The sequence below is a fragment of the Oncorhynchus keta genome, chromosome 10, assembly GCF_023373465.1.
Source record: "Oncorhynchus keta strain PuntledgeMale-10-30-2019 chromosome 10, Oket_V2, whole genome shotgun sequence".
NCBI lineage: Eukaryota > Metazoa > Chordata > Actinopteri > Salmoniformes > Salmonidae > Oncorhynchus > Oncorhynchus keta.
Genome location: NC_068430.1, coordinates 77243349 through 77262163, shown reverse-complemented (window position 1 = coordinate 77262163; position 18815 = coordinate 77243349). Strand labels below are relative to the sequence as shown.

General features: G+C 43.7%; 1 protein-coding gene and 1 long non-coding RNA gene across 3 annotated transcripts in view; one reads left to right on the top strand and one right to left on the bottom strand.

The window, feature by feature from the left end:
• Nucleotides 1–18815, bottom strand: part of lcor (ligand dependent nuclear receptor corepressor) — a 103479-nt gene continuing 84664 nt past the window's right edge. Inside the window, exons 5-7 of one of the 2 annotated variants that reach the window (XM_052528039.1) lie at nt 16584–17018; nt 13367–13454; nt 1–1689 (exon numbers count right to left, since the gene is read on the bottom strand). In XM_052528039.1, coding sequence (XP_052383999.1) covers nt 528–1689; nt 13367–13454; nt 16584–17018 — 1685 coding nt within the window. In that variant the 3' untranslated portion in view covers nt 1–527. The remainder of the gene's footprint in view (nt 1690–13366; nt 13455–16583; nt 17019–18815) is intronic. The other variant, XM_052528040.1, reaches the window with a different exon arrangement.
• Nucleotides 12119–13238, top strand: LOC127932416 (uncharacterized). Its single transcript, XR_008145218.1, has 3 exons — nt 12119–12532; nt 12781–12886; nt 12992–13238. It is a non-coding gene; the product is annotated as an uncharacterized LOC127932416 (long non-coding RNA).

The following is an 18815-nucleotide window of genomic DNA, read 5'->3' as shown; positions in this document are numbered from 1 at the left end:
GTCATAATAGTTTGTTCAAAAGGGTTCATTTTTAACCCCCTCAAATCTTTCCCAAAGTTGAGATATTCCGCAGCCCAGACTGCATTTAAAAGCAATGCAGGGTCAGTGTATCAAGTTCAGAATAGGGTCAGTTAGTGTTTTGGGGGGGATAATCAACATGCTTTACAAACTGAATAGGGTCAGTTAGTGTTTTGGGGGGGATAATAAACATGCTTTACAAACTGTAATTAATAACTGGCTCGTCACTCGTGGCTTTTGACACATTTGTTTCGCCGCTTGATATAAAAGCTAAACAAATGTGCAGTTTCAAAACGACAACCGCAGAACCAGCCGATTGGTTTAGTTTTCATCTCCAGCTTGTTCTAGAAACCTCCTCGTATCCCTGCGCTTGTGCTCACCCAGATACTGCAACAGTAAATTGGCACAAACAAAGCTCCATTTGTTTCCAATTACTTTAGTCTTAATGTTAAGATGTTTTTATACATATATAAGGAAAGGGAGGATTCATCGTCATCGTTGATTCTCAGTTAATCTTCAAATTCCATTTTCATTTTTTGCTCGTGGTTCAGATCGGCGGCCTCCGGTGGCGCAACCTCTCGCGGCGTCGCGGTTGGTGTAGTCTCTGACTCGGCGGCGGAATCCTGTCCTCCCATCCTCAAGGTCAATTTGAGCTTCTTCTTAGGAGGGTTCTTCAGTGTGCCCAGTCGCTCCTTCACCTTGTACTCCAGTGTGCTGTGAGGGATCCCGTACATGTTCTGGGCCTTGGATACGCTCATCTTCCCACCCATCACCATGCCGATGGCCTCTTCTAAGATCTGGCTGTTGTACTGGCGGTAGCGCCCCCTCTTCTTCCTGGGCTGCTTAGAGCATGGGTCACCCTCGGGGTCGGAGGTCGGGTATGGTTGCCCGGAGGTCCCCTGATCCACGTCGGAGCTCCAGTAGTCTGCCGCCCCATCCAGAAAACCTCCCAGGCTGCCTCTCAGGCTACCGGCACGCCGGTTCTGCTTGGGCAGGATGACCCTCAGCTTCCTGCTCAAAGCATTCTCCACCCCACCGTGGCACCCGGCGCCCAATACCATGGCCCCGTACCCGTACAGGTCTGAGGCGTGGGAGTCCCATGACAGGTCCATGCCCCTCACCTGGGGGATCTTCAGGTCCACGGGCGGGGAGTGGTGGCCTCCCGGCTCCCTCTTCACCACCACCTCATGGTGGGTCTTGGTGGAGCCATGGTGGTGGCGGAGGCCACCTCCGGAGGAGCTCTTGGAGGAGAACGCCCCGTGGTGGTGGTTGTCCAAGAACAGAGGCAGGTCTTGGAGGTCTGAGAGGATGGCGCTGGCCTGCTTCAGCCTCAGCAGGCTGTCCAGTTGGTGGTGGTGGGCTTTACCACTGGAGGAACCCCACGGAGAGCCGTCCCGTGCCAGGAGGGGGTGGGGCTCCACGTGGTTCCCTTTGTTCCCGTGGTTGAGAAGCCCCGCCGCCTCCAGACTAGCCAATGAGAGAGCCGGAGGCTGGCCGAGGAGGCGGTGCTTCTGGCTGAGGAGCTCCTCCTTTATAAGCAGCGAATGGGCCAATGGGGGCTTGAGGGGGGCGGAACTGGCGTAGCTGTCCCTCAGCCCGTCCTGTAAGCTTCTCGGCAGCATGTCATCGTCCTCCACGTCCCGAAAGGAGCGCTCAACTCTCAGGGCACGCCTGATTGGAGGGAAAAGAAAAGAGAGGGGTGTTAACTTGGAAGTACTCAAATCAGTGGAATTGTAGTGAACCAAAAACTACGTGTTCAAATTACACTATTCTACACTGCTGCCTGTTAATGCCAACAAACAAAAAGTACCACTTGGTTTTTAAAGAATATTACCTTGTGTTTTTAAAGTTGAACTTTCTTCCATAATATGTCATTGTTTAGGTTTTTTTTTTCAGCAAAACTCTTCGGCAGTAAACATATAACAGTAAACATGTAACAGTAAACATGTAACCGTAAACATGCAACATCTAAATGATAAATTCATCTCCCACACTTTAAAGGGGCAATCTGCAGTTGCTACATCCATTTCTGGACTCCTGAATTAGAGGTACCCACTGATTCTTGAATAATATAATTTATAAAATGCCTCATCAGGATAATTGTACCCCATCAAAACCCAAAATGTAAGCTTGTAATACTCCCATGTTTGTAAAAAAAGAAAAGAAATGTTAATAAACACTACATGGCCTCGAAACATGCATAAAATGATAAGTCTGATATCATGGATGGTCAGTCCGTGAATCCATACAGATGTAGGACCTTAATTGGATCACTCTTTTTTTGCTGAGAATTTTTCTGCAAATATACAGTGCTTTCGGGAAGTATAATAAACTGAAATATCACATTTACATAAGTATTCAGACCATTTACTCAGTACTTTGTTCAAGCACCTTTGGCAGCGATTACAGCCTTGCGTCTTCTTGGGTATGACGCTACAATATTGGCACACCTGTATTTGAGGAGTTTCTTCCATTCTTCTCTGCAGATCCTCTCAAGCTCTGTCAGGTTGGATGGGGGGCGTCACTGCACAGCCATTTTCAGGTCTCTCCAGAGATGTTTGATTGGGTTCAAGTCCGGGCTCTGGCTGGGCCACTCAAGGACATTCAGAGACTTGTCCCAAAGCCACTTTTGCATTGTCTTGGCTGTCTGCTTAGGGTCGTTGTCCTGTTGGTAGGTGAACCTTCGCCCCAGTCTGAGGTCCTGGGTGCTCTGAAGCAGGTTTTCATCAAGGATCTCTCTGTACTTTGCTCCGTTCATCTTTCCCTCGATCCTGACTAGTCTCCTAGTTCCTGCTGCTGAAAAACCTCCCCACAGCATGATGCTGCCACCACCATGCTTCACTGTAGGGATGATGCTGCCACCACCATGCTTCACCGTAGGGATGGTGCCAGGTTTCCTCCAGACATGATCCTGCCACCACCATGCTTCACCGTAGGGATGGTGCCAGGTTTCCTCTAGACATGATCCTGCCACCACCATGCTTCACTGTAGGGATGGTGCTGCCACCACCATGCTTCACCGTAGGGATGGTGCTAGGTTTCCTCCAGACATGATCCTGCCACCACCATGCTTCACCGTAGGGATGGTGCCAGGTATCCTCTGGGTGTGACGCTTGGCATTCCGGACAAAGAGTTCAATCTTGGTTCCATCAAACCAGAGAATCTTGTTTCTCATGGTCTGACAGTGCTTTAGGTGCCTTTTGGCAAACTCCAAGTGGGCTGTCATGTGCCTTTTACGGAGCAGTGGCTTCTGTCTGGCCACTTGACCATAAAGGCCTGATTGGTGGAGTGCTGCAGAGATGGTTGTCCTTCTGGAAGGTTTTCCCATCTCCACAGAGGAACTCTGGAGCTCTGTCAGAGTCACCGTCGGGTTCTTGGTCACCTCCCTGACCAAGGTCCTTCTCCCCCGATTGCTCAGTTTTACCTGGTGGCCAGCTCTAGGAAGAGTCTTAGTGGTTCCAAACTTCTTCCATTTAAGAATGATGGAGGCCACGGTGTTCTTGGGAACTTTCAATGCTGCAGACATGTTTTGTTAGCCTTCCCCAGATCTGTGCCTCAACACAATCCTGTCTCCGAGCTCTACAGACAATTCCTTTGACCACATGGCTTGGTTTTTGCTCTGAAAGGCACGGTCAACTGTGGGACCTTATATAGACAGGTGTGTGCCTTTCCAAATCATGTCCAAGCAATTGAATTTACCACAGGTGGACTACAATCAAGTTGTAAAAACATCAAGGATGATCAATGGAAACAGGATGCACCTGAGCTCATAGCAAAGAGTCTGAATAATTATGTAAATAAGGTATTTATGTTGTTTATTTTTAATACATTTCCAAAAATGTTTAAAATCCTGTTTTCCCTTTGTGATTATGGTGTATTGTGTGTACATTGATGAGGAACAGACATGATGTGATCCACGTAACAAAACGTCAGGGTGTCTGAATACTTTCCCAATGCACTGTAGGTCAAATTATGATCATACATCTGTAGCTCTGGCTATGAATTTCAGAGTGGTTACATTTCTCAGCTTTCTACTGAAACAGGATCGGTTCGCTTTGTGATCGTTTCAACTGCCCCTTTCATTTCATGATTACTAGATATAGCATAGACACAAATAACTACTTATATGGTCCCTTCAGTTGAGAGACAGTACCTTTATTTGAAATTCAATTTACTTCCTGGCGTGAGGGTGGGCGTTCAATCTCCATTTCAATTCATTACATTTCAGCAAAAAGCCCATTTGAGAAAATGTTTTGGCTGTAAACTTGTGTTGGCTATTAGCTAGTTATACATCTTGACAGCTTGACAAAGTAGTTGCCATCATACGGATTATAACTCGTTAGCTGTTCCATATGGTCTCATCACATGGGAGAGAGTGGCTGCCTGCATACCAAATGGCACCCTAATCCCTATGTAGTGCACTACTTCTGACCAGGGCCCGTAGTGCACTACAAAGGGAATGGGGTGCTATTTGGGATGCATCTGTGTCTGATGAATTATATTCACTGTGCAAAGTGGACGTAGCCGGAGCTATGTTCCACTCATTACAGCACGTTAGCTCCTATCTTCAACAATTAAGGTGCTCATGAGACACAGAGAGAAAGAGACAATTAACACTAATTTCCTATATTTTTTTACCATGTGTAGAACATGCATGTTGTGACAGAGTGAGTCACTTTTATATAGGTAATTAGAGCTAACTTACTCATGTCAAACGTTTAATTTAGTGTCCGTCTTTTTCAAACTCAATTTGGTTCAAATCATTTGGTTTGACGCAGAGGAAACTTATTTAAACTGAACTGCAATGCTTTGTTGTTTCTTTGTCCCCGTCTTGCATGAAGCGTAACGATCCATTTACATGGACATTTTCAATTCAATTTGGTTCAAAAACAACCAAGCAACTTTATTTTACCACGAAAAAAAAAAAGTGATTTAAATGTTATTGGATCTTAATGCTGTTTAAGAGATAGAGAGCCATGTACTGAGTAAACAGAGAACACACACGCACAGTCTGCTACACTAACAAATACCGTGAGGACAATGAGAGGAGGGAAAACACCAAGGACACACAGCATGAATTACCATGATCATAATACCAATCCCTCCCTGGGATAGAGACTCATTTGCCTGAGGAGGTATCGAGGGCGCAGAATGGAGCACATTGTGATCAGGTTGTAATTAACGGTATAGGATAAACTGTACATAGTAACAGTGTCATAGAATTCACCTGACAACACAATAGACAATGGCTGCGGTTGGAGTTGACGGCAGAGAGGTCTCGTTCCCAGCTAAATGAGAATTAACCTTGGCATGTCTCGTATAGAAATAGTCACAAAAAGGGTTGAGCGACACAAGGATGCTCTTTTTTTCTTACTCCACTCGTTATTTTAGAGAATCTGTCCTTTTGAGCTCCCTTTCTCCTTTCCATTGTGTTGGCCTGAAATCAGGCCTGAAAGTTGTTCCTATACGGGCTAGAAAGAACATAGTGTTTTCTAAGAAACCCGTGCTTAAGCTCCCAAATGACATTTCCTTGACGGGTCTTAACGTTTCTATTTCTGAACTACCTGAGAAAGAAGTGACTTTTTTCTGACCTTGGTGTTGGGTACTGTTCAGTATGTAACCATAGCAACAGTAGCCTTTAAGCAGGAAGCACACATCCCAGTCCCCCGCAGACAAGCAGAGTGACAGCTCAATGCTACCTTCTAAATAGGACCATAGATATGTCAATCAGAATGGAGGGGAAGTGTAGACAGATAGTGAATGAGCCGTAGCACTGAGGACGTCAGCAACCAAATCCTGTGAAGGAAAAAATATTATGGACATATGGACATGCATATGTCCAAAACAAGTACAGATGTTGGATCTTAATTTGATCACTCTTTTGTTGCTGAGAATTGCAAACATGTAGTGTATTTGAGTTTTAAAAGGATTCTGAAGTTTGTAATTTCCACTTAGAAATTCCAGACTTGATTTTCCCCTAACGAAAAATGTATCAACCCCTACAAAAATGTCCATTAATTATAATCCATAAAATAATTCACATTTCCTGTTGCTACAGGATTATTTTCCTGCTGTAGCAAACTGGCTCAAATCAAGATCCGACATCTGTACATACAGTATATGCATACCCCTGATGAGGTTGTTATCTAAATGTCAAAAAGTCAAATAATGACACACACATCCCTGATGAAGTAGTTATATATATGCACTTGATGAGGGAGTTAGAAGGTGGTTTCACAGTAATGATGGCTGCACCATATAGTCTATACCTTATAGTCTACAATAGTCTACACCTTATAGTCTACAATAGTCTACACCTTATAGTCTACAATAGTCTACACCTTATAGTCTACAATAGTCTACACCTTATAGTCTACAATAATCTACACCTTATAGTCTACAACTCTACACCTTATAGTCTACACACCTTATAGTCTAGTCTACACCTTATAGTCTACAATAGTCTATACCTTAGTCTACAATAGTCTACACCTTATAGTCTACAATAGTCTACACCTTATAGTCTACAATAATCTACACCTTATAGTCTACAATAGTCTACACCTTATAGTCTACAATAATCTACACCTTATAGTCTACAACTCTACACCTTATAGTCTACACCATTTTGTCTAGTCTACACCACAGTCTACACCACACAGTCTACAATAGTATACACCTCATAGTCTACACCACACAGTCTACACCACACAGTCTACACCACACAGTCTACACCACACAGTCTACACCACACAGTCTACACCACACAGTCTACACCACACAGTCTACACCACACAGTCTACACCACATAGTCTACACCATAGTCTACACCACACAGTCTACACCACACAGTCTACACCACACAGTCTACACCACACAGTCTACACCACACAGTCTACACCACACAGTCTACACCACACAGTCTACACCACACAGTCTACACCCTATAGTCTACACCACACAGTCTACACCACACAGTCTACACCACACAGTCTACACCCACAGTCTACACCACACAGTCTACACCCTATAGTCTACACCCTATAGTCTACACCACACAGTCTACACCACACAGTCTACACCCTATAGTCTACACCACACAGTCTACACCCTATAGTCTACACCACACAGTCTACACCCTACAGTCTACACCCTATAGTCTACACCACACAGTCTACACCACACAGTCTACACCCTATAGTCTACACCACACAGTCTACACCACACAGTCTACACCCTATAGTCTACACCACACAGTCTACACCCTATAGTCTACACCACACAGTCTACACCACACAGTCTACACCCTATAGTCTACACCACACAGTCTACACCACACAGTCTACACCCTATAGTCTACACCACACAGTCTACACCCTATAGTCTACACCCACAGTCTACACCCTATAGTCTACACCACACAGTCTACACCCTATAGTCTACACCACACAGTCTACACCCTATAGTCTACACCACACACCCTATAGTCTACACCACACAGTCTACACCCTATAGTCTACACCACACAGTCTACACCACACAGTCTACACCACACAGTCTACACCACACAGTCTACACCCTATAGTCTACACCACACAGTCTACACCACACAGTCTACACCACACAGTCTACACCCTATAGTCTACACCACACAGTCTACACCCTATAGTCTACACCCACAGTCTACACCACATAGTCTACACCACACAGTCTACACCCTATAGTCTACACCACACAGTCTACACCCTATAGTCTACACCACACAGTCTACACCCTATAGTCTACACCCTATAGTCTACACCACACAGTCTACACCACACAGTCTACACCCTATAGTCTACACCACACAGTCTACACCACACAGTCTACACCCTATAGTCTACACCACACAGTCTACACCCTATAGTCTACACCACACAGTCTACACCACACAGTCTACACCACATAGTCTACACCACAGTCTACACCACACAGTCTACACCCTATAGTCTACACCCACAGTCTACACCCTATAGTCTACACCCTATAGTCTACACCCTATAGTCTACACCACACAGTCTACACCCTATAGTCTACACCACACAGTCTACACCACACAGTCTACACCACACAGTCTACACCACACAGTCTACACCCTATAGTCTACACCACACAGTCTACACCCTATAGTCTACACCACACAGTCTACACCCTATAGTCTACACCACACAGTCTACACCCTATAGTCTACACCACACAGTCTACACCCTATAGTCTACACCACACAGTCTACACCACACAGTCTACACCCTATAGTCTACACCACACAGTCTACACCCTATAGTCTACACCACACAGTCTACACCCTATAGTCTACACCACACAGTCTACACCACACAGTCTACACCCTATAGTCTACACCACACAGTCTACACCCTATAGTCTACACCACACAGTCTACACCACACAGTCTACACCCTATAGTCTACACCACACAGTCTACACCCTATAGTCTACACCACACAGTCTACACCACACAGTCTACACCACATTAGTCTACACAACACAGTCTACACCCATAGTCTACAAAACACAGTCTACACCCTACAGTCTACACCCACAAGGCCAGTCTACACCACACAGTCTACACCCTATAGTCTACACCACACAGTCTACACCCTATAGTCTACACCACACAGTCTACACCCTATAGTCTACACCACACAGTCTACACCCTATAGTCACACCACACAGTCTACACCACACAGTCTACACCCTATAGTCTACATGGCACACACTACGGGGCAGTCTACACCACACAGTCTACACCACACAGTCTCTACACCACACAGTCTACACCACACAGTCTACACAACACAGTCTACACCCTATAGTCTACACCCTATAGTCTACACCCTATAGTCTACACCACACAGTCTACACCCTATAGTCTACACCACACAGTCTACACCCTATAGTCTACACCAGTCTACACCACAGTCTACACCACACAGTCTCACACCACACAGTCTACACCGTGAGGACACAGTCTACACAACACAGTCTACACCCTATAGTCTACACCCTATAGTCTACACCCTATAGTCTACACCCTATAGTCTACACCACAGGCAGTCTACACCCTATAGTCTACACCACACAGTCTACACCCAGTCTTCCCCACACAGTCTACACCCATAGTCTACACACCACACAGTCTACACCCTATAGTCTACACCACACAGTCTACACCCTACAGTCTCGGTAACACCACACAGTCTACACCACACAGTCTACACCGGCAGTCTACACCACACAGTCTACACCACACAGTCTACACCACACAGTCTACACCACACAGTCTACACCACACAGTCTACACATCACACAGTCTATAGTCTACACCACACAGTCTACACCACACAGTCTACACCTACAGTCTACACCACACAGTCTACACCCTATAGTCTACACCACACAGTCTACACACCACCACACAGTCTACAGTCTACACCACACAGTCTACACCCATAGTCTACATTAACAGTCTACACCCTATAGTCTACACCAATTATAGTCTACACCCATAGTCTACACCACACAGTCTACACTTTTGCTAACCACACAGTCTACACCCTATAGTCTACACCACACAGTCTACACCTTTTGTGTCACAGTCTACACCCTAAGAAAATAGTCTAGTCACCATACAGTCTACACCCTATAGTCTACACTAGACCTACCACACAGTCTACACCACACAGTCTACACCCTATAGTCTACACCCTATAGTCTACACCCTATAGTCTACACCACACAGTCTACACCCTATAGTCAACACCACACAGTCTACACCCTATAGTCTACACCACACAGTCTACACCCTATAGTCTACACCCATAGTCTACACCACACAGTCTACACCCTATAGTCTACACCACACAGTCTACACCACACAGTCTACACCCTATAGTCTACACCCCATAGTCTACACACAGTCTACACCCTATAGTCTACACCCTATAGTCTACACCCTATAGTCTACACCCTATAGTCTACACCACACAGTCTACACCCACACAGTCTACACCCTATAGTCTACACCCTATAGTCTACACCCTATAGTCTACACCCTATAGTCTACACCCTATAGTCTACACCCTATAGTCTACACCCTATAGTCTACACCCTATAGTCTACACCCACAGTCTACACCCTATAGTCTACACCACACAGTCTACACCCTATAGTCTACACCACACAGTCTACACCCTATAGTCTACACCCTATAGTCTACACCCTATAGTCTACACCCTATAGTCTACACCACACAGTCTACACCCTATAGTCTACACCCTATAGTCTACACCACACAGTCTACACCCTATAGTCAACACCCTATACAGTGCATTCGGAAAGTATTCAGACCCCTTGACTTTTTGTACATTGTGTTAAAATGGATCAAATACTTTTTCCCCTCATTGATTTACACCAATTTTTCCACTTTAATTAAAAATAAAAATCAGAAATACCTTATTTACATATGTATGCAGACCCTTTGCTATGAGACTCAAAATTGAGCTCAGGTGCATCCTGTTTCCATTGATCATCCCTGAGATGTTTCTACAACTTGATACGTCGAAGGAATTGTCCATAGAGTTCCGAGACAAGATTGTGCAGAGGCACAGATCTGGGGAAGGGTAACAAAACATTTCTGCAGCATTGAAGGTCCCCAAGAACAGTGGCCTCCATCATTCTTAAATGGAAGAAGTTTAGAACCAAGAAGACTCTTGCTAGAGCTGGTCACCAGGCCAAACTGAGCAATCAGGGGAGAAGGGCCTTGGTCAGGGAGGTGACCAAGAACCCGATGGTCACTCTGACAGAGCTCCTCTGTGGAGATGGGAGAACCTTCCAGAAGGACAACCATCTCTGCAGCTCTTTGGCCTGAATGACAAGCATCACGTCTGGAGGCAACCTGGCACCATCCCAACAGTGAAGCGGGGACTGTGAGACTAGTCAGGATCGAGGAAAGATGAACAGAGCAAAGTACAGAGAGATCCTTGATGAAAACCTGCTCCAGAGCACTCAGGACCTCAGAATGGGGAAAAGGTTCACCTTCCAATAGGACAACGACTCGAAGCACACAGCCAAGACAATGCAGGAGTGGCTTCGGGACAAGTCTCTGAATGTCCTTGAGTGGCCCAGCCAGAGCCCGGACCTGAACCCGATCAAACATCTCAGGAGAGACTGGAAAATAACTGAATGGGAGAAACTCCCCAAATACAGGTGTGACCAAGCTTGTAGCGTCATACCTAAGAAGACTCCAGGCTGTAATCGTTGCCAAAGGTGCCTCACAAAGTACTGAGTAAAGGGTCTGAATACTTATGTAAATATTATAGTTCCGTTTTTTTTATTTATACATTTGCAAAAATGTATAAAAACGTGTTTAGTCAACTGTAGTCTGCACACAGTGGTGGTTAATGGTGTATGGTGACTAGTGGCACTTGTTTGCTGTTATGAAACTAAAATGAACAAACTATTGATGTATTGGTTATTATGGTGTCATGATATTTTGAAAAGAATACTGTTATCATTTGATTGTGTAAGTAAAATACTAGGTTCATTTTCACACTGTAAAATAAAGGGGTAAAGCTAAATGAGTGAGATGATCTGTGTTTGGTAATATATCTGAGGTCTCGGAGGAAGTGTGGAGGGATGGAGGTGTGGAGCGAGGGAGGAGGGTGGATGGAGGAGGTGTGGAGCGAGGGAGGAGGGTGGATGGAGGAGGGTGGAGCGAGGGAGGAGGGTGGATGGAGGAGGAGTGGAGTGAGGGAGGAGGGTGGATGGAGGAGGGGTGGAGCGAGGGAGGAGGGTGGATGGAGGAGGAGTGGAGTGAGGGAGGAGGGTACATCCAGTTCCTCATCCCCCTCTTTAGTTAATATTACATGACCTGATCATTAGTGAATCCCAAACCACCAACGCTGCTTCTGATACACCACGATTACACACACCACCCTCACCATACAATATCGCTTTGGGCGTCAACATGTATCGAGCCGCTCAAATCCATCTTTGACCTTCTGTGTGTTCTAATCATTCCAAGGTCTATTCCATAGTTATACAGGTAATTTATTCTAATTTAAAGCAGGAAAACAAAGTTTGTACGGTGTGTTAATCATGCAAATATGACTTGAAGGCAAAACACTCAGGTATCAATAACATCCACCACGACTATGTGGGTAAGTAAATAAAAGCTGGATATAGTAGAGACAACAGGAAAACCAATAGTCCCTGAGGTCTTTGATGCAGTCTAACGTTGACCTCCGTTAGAAGAATTACATCCAAATAGCATAAATACATACTTATTAAAACCTAGGTACTGTAATCATAATGATAATGGATTCGGGTTAGTTACTTATAAATACCTAGGTACTGTAATCATAATGATAATGGATTAGGGTTAGTTACTTATTAAAACCTAGGTACTGTAATCATAATGATAATGGATGAGGGTTAGTTACTTATTAAAACCTAGGTACTGTAATCATAATGATAATGGATTAGGGTTAGTTAATCATAGTGATAATGGATTAGGGTTAGTTACTTTAAAACCTAGGTACTGTAATCATATGATAATGGATAGGGTTAGTTACTTATTAAAACCTAGGTACTGTAATCATAATGATATGGTGATAATTAGGGTTAGTTACTTATTAAAACCTAGGTACTGTAATCATAATGATAATGGATTAGGGTTAGTTACTGGATAGGGTTAAAACCTAGGTACTGTAATCATAATGATAATGGATTAGGGTTAGTTACTTATTAAAACCTAGGTACTGTAATCATAATGATAATGGATTAGGGTTAGTTACTTATTAAAACCTAGGTACTGTAATCATAATGATAATGGATTAGGGTTAGTTACTTATAAAACCTAGGTACTGTAATCATAATGATAATGGATGAGGGTTAGTTACTTATTAAAACCTAGGTGCTGTAATCATAATGATAATGGATTAGGGTTAGTTACTTATTAAAACCTAGGTGCTGTAATCATAATGATAATGGATTAGGGTTAGTTACTTATTAAAACCTAGGTGCTGTAATCATAATGATAATGGATTAGGGTTAGTTACTTATTAAAACCTAGGTGCTGTAATCATAATGATAATGGATTAGGGTTAGTTACTTATTAAAACCTAGGTACTGTAATCATAGTGATAATGGATTAGGGTTAGTTCTCTTCCGACGCTGAAAGCCCTTGACATCGTAACGTAACAAGAGGTGATTACCTTGGAAACCAATGGGAAATAACACATTGATCACTACAATGATCATTTATAACAGAGGTGTGTGTGTGTCTTACCCCTTCACTGTGGGCAACAGGGTGTAACTGTGAGAGTTTTTGAGGACGGTGCCGTGGGCCTTCTTGGTGGAGAGGTCCAGGACTCCATCTGAGGATTAACATACACAGATACACACACACTCTGTTTTAGGGCACAGTTCATCACAGATCATCTAAGTATGTACTGTATAACTTGACTTCAATTGATTGGGACTTTTTAAATGAATGTAATTAACATTGTAAATGTGCCGTTCAATAACAGATGTTTGTGTAACTCTATAAATCACTGGAAATGAGAAAGGAAAAGGACTCCAGGAGAAGAATACAACATAGAAAATCACATGAATAAATAGTGAAAATAATCATTACTGTTCCCTCCGCTCTGCTCTTTGTTTAAAGAGTAATAACAATATTATATTCCTCTTTCCACTGACTGAACCACACACACAAAAACACACACACCCTCCTCCTCCTCATCCTCCACGGGTTAGTAATCCCCAAAGTGCAGCTGACCTGTCTGATGACCTGTCTGATGACCTGTCCGTCTGAACAGAGCTGAAGGACTTCTTTAATCTTTAGGGCTTTTTGGTTAGACAAAAGAAGGTGGTGATATTAAAATGAATTTCTCTCTCTTGTGTGTTTATGGGTGTGTGGGGAGGGGGGAGGCATACATAAAAACACTATAATACCATATATGGTCACAGGCATTAGAGGATCATCCAGGCCAAATGTCTATAGGGCAAGAGGGATTTTAAGGCATGGGGGTTAATGTTTTTAAGATTCAAAAATCGATTTTTCAGCATAACGCGACTTGGCATTCAGCCTCCAACTGTTTGTTAGAATTAGGATACTAGTAGTTTTCATTTGGCCCAGTCTGTTTGGCTCTATACAACTTTTACTGGTCCAATTACAGGTTGTGGGGGATTTGCGACCAAGGTTTAACTTCCTGACATGTCTTGAGATGTTGCTTCAATATATCCACATAATTTTCCTACCTCATGATGCCATCTATTTTGTGAAGTGCACCAGTCCCTCCTGCAGCAAAGCACCCCCACAACATGATGCTGCCACCCCTGTGCTTCACGTTTGGGATGGTGTTCTTCGGCTTGCAAGCCTTCCACTTTTTTATGGCCAACAGTTCCATTTTTTGTTTCTTCAGACCAGAGGACATTTCCCCAAAAGTACAATCTTTGTCCCCATGTGCAGTTGCAAACCGTAGTCTGGCTTTTTTATGGCGGTTTTGGAGCAGTGGCTTCTTCCTTGCTGAGCGGCCTTTCAGGTTATATCGATATAGGACTTGTTTTACTGTGGATAGAAATACTTTTGTACCGGTTTCCTCCAGCATCCTCACAAGGTCATTTGCTGTTGTTCTGGGATTGATTTGCACTTTTCGCACCAAAGTACGTTCATCTCTAGGAGACAGAACGCATCTCCTTCCTGAGCGGTTAGATGGCTGCATGGTCCCATGGTGTTTATACTTGCGTTCTATTGTTTGTACAGATGAACGTGGTGCCTTCAGGTGTTTGGAAATTGCTCCACAGGATGAACCAGACTTGTGGAGGTCTACCATTTTTTTCCTGAGGTCTTGGCTGATTTCTTTAGATTTTCCCATGATGTCAAGCAAAGAGGCACTGAGTTTGAAGGTAGGACTTGAAATACATCCACAGGTACACTTCCAATTAGCTTCTAAAGCCATGACATCATTTTCTGTAATTTTCCAAGCTTTTTAAAAGGCACAGTCAACTTAGTGTATGTAAACTTCTGACGCACTGGAATTGTGATACAGTGAATTATAAGTGAAATAATCAGTCTAAACAGTTGGGAAAATTACTTACGTGCACAAAGTAGATGTCCTAACCGACTTGCCAAAACTATAGTTTGTTAACAAGAAATTTGTGGAGTGGTTGAAAGACGAGTTTTAATGAATCCAACCTAAGTGTATGTAAACTTCCGACTTCAACTGTAAGAGAGATATAGGGGAGATATAGGGAAGATATAAGGGATATATAGGAGCGATATATAAGAGAGATATGGGGGATCTATAGCGGATCGATAGGAGAGATATAGGGGAGCGATATAGGGGAGCGGTATAGGGGAGCGGTATAGGGGAGAGATATAGGGGAGCGATAGGGTAGAGATATAGGGGAGCGATAGGGTAGAGATATAGGGGAGCAATATAGGGGAGCGATAGGGGAGAGATATAGGGGAGCGATATAGGGGAGCGATATAGGGGAGCGATAGGGGAGCGATAGGGGAGAGATATAGGGGAGCGATAGGGGAGAGATATAGGGGAGCGATATAGGGGAGCGGTATAGGGGAGCGATAGGGGAGAGATATAGGGGAGCGATATAGGGGAGAGATATAGGGGAGCGATAGGGTAGAGATATAGGGGAGCGATAGGGTAGAGATATAGGGGAGCGATAGGGGAGAGATATAGGGGAGCGATAGGGGAGAGATATAGGGGAGAGATATAGGGGAGCGATATAGGGGAGAGATATAGGGGAGCGATATAGGGGAGAGATATAGGGGAGAGATATAGGGGAGAGATATAGGGTAGAGATATAGGGGAGCGATATAGGGGAGCGATATAGGGGAGCGATAGGGGAGAGATAGGGGAGCGTTATAGGGGAGAGATATAAGCAAGATGTAGAAGAGCTAGAGGCAATATGGTGGAGATATAAGCAAGATACAGCGGAGATATAGGAAAAAGAGGAGATATAGAAGAGATATAGCGGATATATAAGTCAGTTAAAGTGGAGATATAGGAGAGATATAGTAGAGATAGAGGGGATATATAAAGGATATATAGTGGCTCATAGGAGATACATGGGAGCTATAGAAGAGATATAGGGAAGTTATATGAGACCTATAGGGAGATATAGGCAATATATGCGAGATATAGGGGAGATATAAGCAACATACAGGGGAGATATAGTCAATATAGGGGAGATATTGGCAATACAGGGAGATATAGGAAAGATACATGGAGATAAATGGAGATAGGAGAGATACAGGGCGTTCTATTGAAGTTATGGGGGAGTTCTTCAGTCCAGGTTTCTCTTCTACTTATTTATTTTATTTAATATTTTTTTCTTATTTCCCTTTTTCTTATTGTTGTTGCACTGTTGAGAGAGAGAGCCTGCAAGTACGCATTTCATTGTACAGTGTAACAGCATATTATCTTGTCCATAAGGTAAATAGGTGTTGATTCGATATGGACGTGTGAGTGGTGTGTTACCCTCTGTTTTGGTCTCTGTGGGGTCGGGCCTCTTGACGGTGAGGTCCAGTGGAGAGTCCTGGTCGGCCATGAGAAGCTTGCTGAGGACGGGGTTCTGTGCAGAGGCAGCAGCACCGGTACCACTACAGTTACTACCGGCTCCGTTCCCACTGTCCGGAGCCAAGGCAGAGGCGGAGGCGGGGCTGAGGCCCGGTCCCGGGGCGGGGGACGGGGGGCTGGACGCCCCCGGCAGAGCGAGGGGGGCCGGGGCTGGAGAGGCCGCTCTCGGCAGGAGGCGGCTTTGGTCCTTGATGCCGTTGGGCTGGGGGTGATGGGGGGGGTCCTGAGAATAGCTGTTTTTTGAGGTATATTCGGCAGCGAACTGACGGATCATTCGCTGCATTATCTCACGAGCCACTAGAGGGATGTGGGGGTCCGAGAAGCTTGGGAGGTCTGCTAGAGACAAACAAACACACAACATTAGACACCTATTAGAACATTCTTAATCTGTTTAACATTCCAACGACCGGCTAAAGATCTGGCAGCACTACAACTAGAAACATTAAAGCTGCAATATGTCACTTTATGGGGGAACGGACCAAATTCACGTAAAAATGTCAGTTATGAACCTGTCATTCTCACTGAAAGCCAGTCTCAGAAGTTGTAGATATGTTCTATGTGCACTATTTCTATGCTTCCCGTTCTTTAATTTTGTTTTTGCATATTTTACTTTCGGTTTTATACACCAGCTTCAAACAGCTGAAAATACAACATTTTTGGTTATTGAAAATATATTTCACAGCGGTTTAGACCGTACAGCCATTTTCTAAGCTCTACATGACTTGTTTTGTCACAAACTGAAATTAGGCAAACTATTCTAATTTTAGCAACCAGGAAATATTACTGTTTATGTGAAGAAGAAAAAAAAGTATATATATATATATATATATATATATATACACATATATATATATATATATACATATATACACACAAACTGATAACAATTAAGGTAGATGTGACTATACACACATACATTTTTATTAAAAATAGACTGTTAGAATGTGGACATAGATGTAGACCTACAGGACATGTTGTTTAATACCTCTGTAACACTACAGACAGACTGTTAGAATGTGGACATAGATATATACCTACAGGACATGTTGTTTAATACCTCTCTGTAATACTACAGACAGACTGTTAGAATGTGGACATAGATATATACCTACAGGACATGTTGTTTAATACCTCTGTAATACTACAGACAGACTGTTAGAATGTGGACATAGATGTAGACCTACAGGACATGTTGTTTAATACCTCTGTAACACTACAGACAGACTGTTAGAATGTGGACATAGATATATACCTACAGGACATGTTGTTTAATACCTCTGTAATACTACAGACAGACTGTTAGAATGTGGACATAGATATATACCTACAGGACATGTTGTTTAATACCTCTGTAATACTACAGACAGACTGTTAGAATGTGGACATAGATATATACCTACAGGACATGTTGTTTAATACCTCTGTAATACTACAGACAGACTGTTAGAATGTGGACATAGATATATACCTACAGGACATGTTGTTTAATACCTCTGTAATACTACAGACAGACTGTTAGAATGTGGACATAGATGTAGACCTACAGGACATGTTGTTTAATACCTCTGTAACACTACAGACAGACTGTTAGAATGTGGACATAGATATATACCTACAGGACATGTTGTTTAATACCTCTCTGTAATACTACAGACAGACTTGTTAGCTAGGCTTCGTCGCAAATGGCACCCTATTCCCTATGTAGTGCACTACTTTCGACCAGAACCCCATTGGCCCCTATAGTAGTGCACTACATTGGGGAATATGGTGCCATTTGGGACATAGCTCTAGTCTACCCTATAGCCCCCAACTTTCAGACGCAAAACAACAAAGTGATTTAGCAGACAAGCTTTCTGGAAAAACATTTCCTTTTGGGCCGAGGAATTTTGCCCCGTGTCCGAAGGGGAAGCTTTCTGCAAACAATACCTACGTCCTGGCACACTATTCCCAATCCAGTGCACTACTTTTAACCAGGGCCCTATGCAATCTGGTCAAAAGTAGTGCACTATGTAGGGAATCGGGTTCCGTTTGGGACGCCGACCACGTGGACACAAAACATAAAGCCGGGAGCATATAGACATTATAAAAACATTTAGCTAAAGGACCATCACTGGGAAGGAAGAAACCCTCAGA